A 6,733-nucleotide genomic window follows, 5' to 3' on the forward strand; every position below is an offset into this window, starting at 1 on the left:
AACAGTGAGAGGCCCGTGTACCGCCAAAAAAAAAAAAAAAAAAAAAAAAGGATTCCTCACTCTGGAGCCAGATTTCTGGGGTTTGAATGAAGACTCTTAAATCTGACACTCGGGACTTCCCTGGTGGTGCAGTGGTTAAGAATCCGCCTGCCAATACAGGAGACATGGGTTCGAGCCCTGGTCAGGGAAGATCCCACATGCCACGGAGCAACTACGCCCGAGTGCCACAATTACTGAGCCTGTGCTCTAGAGCCCGTGAGCCACAATTACTGAGCCCGCATCCCACAACTACTGAAGCCCATGTGCTCTAGGGCCCGTGCTCCGCAACAAAGAGAAGCCACAGCAATGAGAAGCCCGCGCACCGCAATGAAGAGTAGCTCCTGCTCGCCACAACTAGAGAGAGCCCGCGCGCAGCAACGAAGACCCAACACAGCCAAAAATAAATAAATAAATTTTTATATATTAAAAAAATCTGACACTTGCTGGCAGTGTGATCATGGGGAGGACGACATCCCATCATTTCTCCAAGCATCAATTTCCACATCAATACAACAATCATTCCCACTATGCCAATTCTTAGAACTAAAGAGAAAATGTTCCCACACCAGATGCTGTGGAGTGCCTGGCCCAGTTAAGTGTTCAGTGTATTTTGTGACTTTCACTAATCCACAGCCCACAAGGTAAATGTCATCGTCACCTCCATGTCACAGCCAGAGGCCTGAGGCCCAGGCAGCTCTAGAAAATCAACCACGACCTCAAATTTAAGGAAAAGAAGTGGGGGAATTCCCTGGTGGTTCAGTGGTTAGGACTCCACGCTTTCACTGCTGAGGCCCCAGGCTCAATAGCTGGTCAGGGAACTAAGATCCTACAAGCCATGCTGAGTGGCAAAAAAAAAAAAAAAAAAGGGGGGGGGTGGCGAGGCAGTGCGGAGGCAGCAGCTGCACGAGGGGCTGCGGCCACGGAGGCGAACCAGCAACCGAAACACCCGGGGTTAACCGTGTCTCGTCCACGACCCTCCTAGGTGAGAATTATGAAGATGACGACCTAGTAAACTCTGATGAGGTTATGAAGAAACCATGTCCAGTACAGATTGTTCTTGCACATGAAGATGACCGTAATTTTGAGCTTGATGAAGAAGCTTTGGAGCAGATATTGCTACAGGAGCACATAAGAGATCTTCACATAGTAGTGGTATCCGTGGCAGGAGCTTTTTGTAAAGGGAAATCATTTCTACTGGACTTCATGCTTAGATATATGTATAACAAGGATTCTCAAAGTTGGATTGGTGGAAACAATGAACCACTGACTGGCTTTACATGGCGAGTTGGTTGCAAAACAGAAACAACAGGCATATGTCTGGAATGAACAAAAGTGGTTGTGCTGCTAATGGATACCCAGGGTGCCTTTGATAGCCAGTCAACTATCAGAGATTGTGCAACAGTGTTTGCTCTGAGCACTAAGACTAGCTCTCTCCAGGTATACAATTTGTCTCAAAATATTCAAGAAGATGATCTTCAACACTTACAATTATTTACAGAGTATGGCAGACTTGCAATGAAAGAAATCTACCAGAAACCATTTCAGACATTAATGTTTTTGATTCGCAACTGGAGTTATCCTTATGAACATTCATATGGTTTGGAAGGTGGAAAACAATTCCTTGAAAAGAGATTGCAGGTAAAACAAAATCAACCTGAAGAGCTATAGAATGTAAGGAAGCACATTCACAATTGTTTCTCAAATCTTGGTTGCTTCCTTTTGCCACATCCTAGTCTTAAAGTTGCAACTAATACTAGTTTTGATGGGAGATTGAAAGATATTGATGAAGAGTTTAAATGAAAGCTTCGAAATCTGGTTCCAGTGCTACTTGCCCCAGAAAATTTGGTAGCAAAAGAGATAAGTGGATCTGAAGTCACTTGTAGAGATCTTGTAGAATACTTTAAGGCTTACATTAAAATTTATGTAAAAAGTCCATGCTTCAGGCAACAGCTGAAGCTAATAATTTTGCTGCAGTAGCAGGAGCAAGAGAGAAAGTATGGAGCAGGTAGGCACTGGGGACAATCCTTACATTGCACCTTCAGATCTGGAAGCGAAAACACCTGGATCTCAAGGAAGTGGCGATTAAACAGTTTCGTTCAGTAAAAAAAATGGGTGGAGATGAATTCTACCGTCATTATCAGGACCAGCTTGAGGCTGAAATAGAAGAAACCTATGCAAATTTTATAAAGCATAATGATGGCAAAAATATCTTCTATGCTGCTTGTACGCCTGCCACACTGTTTGCAGTCATGTTTGCTACGTATATAATCTCAGGACTGACTGGCTTCATTGGCCTAAACTCTATAGTCGTCTGTGTAACCTTGTCATGCGTTTAGCACTGAGGTCTCTTTGCACTTGGGCATATGTTACATACTCTGGGGAGTTCAGAGAAATTGGAACAATGATTGATCAGATTGCTGAAACACTATGGGAACAGGTATTGAAGCCCCTGGGTGATAATTTGACAGAGGAAAACATAAGGCAGTCTGTAACAAACTCTATCAAAGCAGGCCTGACTGACCAGGTGTCTCATCATGCCAGATTAAAGACAGACTGACTGACAGTTCATCTCCTCATGGACTCCACTCTTTCTTTTTTTCATACTTGCTGTACAATGAGAACTCACATAAAAATAAACCAAATTATACAATCAACTGTAGAAGTAGTTTAGTATAACTGGCTTCATAGATGGCTGCCACAGAGTGTGAAATTGTTTGTTGGTTTTAAGCATTCTATTTATGGCTCCTAAGACATGAAGACTAGCTGAGGACCATTAGTTTTCATGCACACTTGTGCGATGTTTAATTCTTTTTTTCCCCTTTTTACTTAATCTAATGTTAGTGAAATCTGTCTTATGTAAAGGATATTTCACGGAAATATTTTAAGAAATCTATTTATAGTCTCTTTAACAGTGTCCCACTGAAATTTTAATTTTTAGAGAAGTTATGAATCACTGTATCAAGAATCAGATTGGAATGACAATGAAGCCTTTATTGAGACATGACATTAAAAGTACATATTGCAGGCTTCCCTGGTGGCGCAGTGGTTGAGAGTCCGCCTGCCGATGCAGGGGACACGGGTTCGTGCCCCGGTCCGGGAGGATCCAAAAAAAAAAAAAAAAAAAAAAGACATATTGCTTTACTGCCTTCAATACCAGTATTACATAAATGCATGTATCAGAAACTCAACAGAAATTACATGATAACTCTTGTAGCTAAGAAAGTGACTCTGAGGTGTACATTTGTCTTGCCTTTTAAAATCTATAAACCTGTCCTAAAAGGAGATGCATATCTGGGAAACTGAACTGTCTTTATGCAGTTTAGCCTTCATGTACATAAAATATGCCATTAATTTTATTGGGGGAGAAATTCCAACCAAAAATGTTGCCTACAGCTATGAGTTAGAGTGTCTGTACACTGTGCAGCTTTTATTTTCTAAAATCGCAGATAGGGCATGTATATGAATTATAAATATATAAACATGATTTTGTATTAAAAGTTTTGTAGTTTATGACAAAATCTGGTTCTGTGGTAGGCAAATGAGTACAGTCGCTGTGAAGGAATGTTTGTGGCTCATGTCAGTGTGTGAATGCAGAGACAATTTGAAGTTTTTGATATATTTGTGATATTTATCTTCTTGAGGATTGCAATCTCACTCCCCAACTCCCCCAAGGGAATTCAATGGGAATGTTTATCGTGACTTTGTCCTCTGTAGCATTTTAAAGTTCTTTCCTGTAATTTATTTTTAGTACATAATTAAAATTGTGTTGTATATATATATAAAAAAAAAAGGAACAGAAGTGGGAATTGAACATCCAGCCAGCAAAAGATGGCACAGAGTTGCCAGAAGATGAGCAGGTGGGAGCCAGGGGTACCTTAGCTAGAATTGAAACAGCCAGGAAAAGACTGTCCTAAGAGGTGACAGTGATGCACAGGAAGAGTAGGGAGTGACAGCCCTACAGAGATCTGGGAACAGGGCCCCAGACAAAGGAAAATGCAAGGGGAAAAGCTGCAAACTGGGCAGGAATTTTGCAAGTTCAGGACCTCCTGGCTGAGTGCAGTGAGTAAGAGAAGAAGGGAAGAGGAAGAAGCATGGAGGAAGTCACGGGGCAGATCCAGTACAGGCCTGTGGGCCACAGTGCAGGAGGCTGTACTTATAAGTGTGATGGGAGCACCTGAGTGGGAGACCCATTCATTCATTTAACCATTTATTGAGTACCCTTTACAAGCCCAGGCTGTTCGAGGTCTTGGCAGAGAGCAGCAACAGGCACTCACGGTCTAGGGCTGGAAAGAGATGCTAAACAAGCAAAGATATAAATGAGCAAGACAATGTCAGAGGGACCCAAAGATTCCAAAGTCAAGAAAATAGAGTTTCCCTGGTGGTACAGTGGTTAAGAATCCGCCTGCCAATGCAGGGGACAGGGGTTTGATCTCTGGTCCCAGAAGATCCCACGTGCCGCGGAGCAACTAAGCCCGTGCGCCACAACTACTGAGCCTGCGCTCTAGAACCCGTGTGCCACAACCACTGAGCCTGTGAGCCACAACTACTGAAGCCCGCGCACCTACAGCCTGTGCTCCACAACAAGAGAAGCCACCGCAATGAGAAGCCCGCACAACCCAAGGAAGAGTAGCCTCCGCTGGCTGCAACTAGAGAGAGCCCGCATGCAGCAACGAAGACCCAACACAGGCAAAAATGAAATAAATAAATTTTAAAAATAAAAAATAAAGAAAAAAAGAAAGAAAATAGAGCGAGAAGACAAGAGGTCACAGTCTGCTTTCGACAGGGCACAGGGAAAGCCTGTTTCAGGACAGCACACTGGAGTGAGTCTGAAATAAAGTGAGGAAGGAGCCAAGTGAATGGGAAGTTCACAAATAAGACAAGTCCTGACAGCGATCAGGACTATGATGAGGGTACTCAGGGCCACGGCTATGGAGTTACCCAGGACCTCTTGTGTTTTCGTGTCCAAAGGGACACCATACTCCTGCACACTACCACCACTTACCATATGTAACTGAACCTCAAACAGGAAAACAGATTCAGTGGGAAGCCAGTTCCACTGGCTGTAAACTGGAAGACAAATTCCTTGGCCTTCTGGGCACCCTGCCTGTCCTGACACCTCTTCTGTCCTAGCAGGGCTGCAATCCCCAAGCTGCTGCAGGCTACTCCGGCCTCTTCCCCACCCCAGCCCTTATCTTTGTAGAGGTTACACAGCTGGGAAGGGTCAGATTCCCCCAGGAATGAGCCTCTAAGATCAACAAAGGCTCAGGAGGCACCTCCGTGGAAAGAGAGCCAGAGTGATGCTCCCTGCACCGTGCTGGACTCAGGGGGATACATGTCACCTATGTGGTTTTTCTAGTTCCCTCAACCCAGTTGGAGGAACTTTAGCATAAAAGCCAAGGACAGGGACTTCCCTGGCGGTCCAGTGGTTAAGACTCCGCGCTCCCAGTGCAGGGGTCACGGGTTCCATCCCTGGTCGGGGAACTAGGATCCCGCATGCCTCACCACGCAGCCAAGAAAAACAAAACAAAACATAACCAAGAACAGCAAGCAAAGCTGCTCAAGGTCCTAGACTCGGGAAGGGGCGGGGCCGCAACACACAGAAAGGTCTCCAGACTGTGCGGCCTGCGCTCCTCCCTGCGGGTCCTTCCACGCCAGCGGTATGGGGTCAGGGGGATTCGAGAAGCCACATCTCTCCCTACCACACAGCGTCCCACTAACTGACTGACAGAAATGGGACCCTCCGTGTGAAGCCCCTAACCTGGATTCCCACCCGGAGCACAAGCGACCCCATCCCGAGGCTCCGACAAACAATGCCCTGGGGAGGACAAGGTGACGACTCACAGGACACCACCATCCAGCACAGCAGCGCGCCTCGGCCACGTGAGTGGGGTTTGACTGGGCGTGGCCTGGCGCACCTTCCACTCACCTGCGCCGGGGTCACCAGCGCCGCCATCGCACCGCGGGGAGCGTAGGGCCACGTGAGGGCGCCGGAGACCGGCGGGTGCAGCGGGCTTAGCTGACCCTCCCCCAGGTCGTACAAAGGCACAGGTGGGCCCTACTGGCTGTCCTCCCCGCTCCGTCCCGACGTCCCGAGTAGAAGTCACCTAAGATAGAGACACAACCACGCCATCACGAACAAACGGCCTCCCTGGCGACACAGGAAGTCCCACCCTTGACAACGCGAGCCACGAACGCCCGTTTTTCTGTGACGTCATCAGATCGGCGCTCACAGCCATCCCGCGGAGCATAGCCTTCAGGGTAATGTAGTTCTTGTCCTGCATCCGCCCGGTAGAGGGAGTTGGCGCGGCTCCTTGGAGCCAACGTCCCAGAGGCGGGAGACTGGAGCTGGCAAAGGGCCTACAGAGGCTCCAACGAAGGAGGCGAGGCATTGGATGTTTCTAAAGGGGACACACCCAGTTTCCCTGTTGTGTTTCCTGTATCTTGTCATTTAAGATGCTCCTAACTGAGCAAGTGGACATACTGTATGGTAAATTTTTTAAACTTCGTATTCTGCTGCCTCACCATCCCCACAGTCTGTGAGCACCCCACCCAGGTGACTGAGTACACCAGAGTGATGAGGCTGTGGCCCCTGACACAAGCTGCCCTTGTCCTCCCTTGTGACCTAGTGACATTACAAGGCACCAATGAAATTCCCTCATGACATCTGCCTGTGTACTCCCCACCCCCCGCCGCC

At 46.9% G+C, this 6,733-nt stretch overlaps 1 protein-coding gene and 1 pseudogene across 1 annotated transcript in view; one reads left to right on the plus strand and one right to left on the minus strand.

Moving 5' to 3' along the window:
* The window catches only part of LOC112062477 (atlastin-2-like), a 2,956-nt pseudogene extending 360 nt beyond the window's left edge, over positions 1-2,596 (plus strand).
* Positions 1-6,729, minus strand: part of ZNF550 (zinc finger protein 550) — a 19,505-nt gene extending 12,776 nt beyond the window's left edge. Inside the window, exon 1 of the mRNA XM_007127428.4 lies at positions 5,966-6,729. Coding sequence (XP_007127490.2) covers positions 5,966-5,992 — 27 coding nt within the window. The 5' untranslated portion in view covers positions 5,993-6,729. The remainder of the gene's footprint in view (positions 1-5,965) is intronic.
* Between the last annotated feature and the right edge of the window lie 4 nt (positions 6,730-6,733).

Source organism: Physeter macrocephalus, chromosome 17 (assembly GCF_002837175.3).
Source record: "Physeter macrocephalus isolate SW-GA chromosome 17, ASM283717v5, whole genome shotgun sequence".
Taxonomy (NCBI): Eukaryota; Metazoa; Chordata; class Mammalia; order Artiodactyla; family Physeteridae; genus Physeter; species Physeter macrocephalus.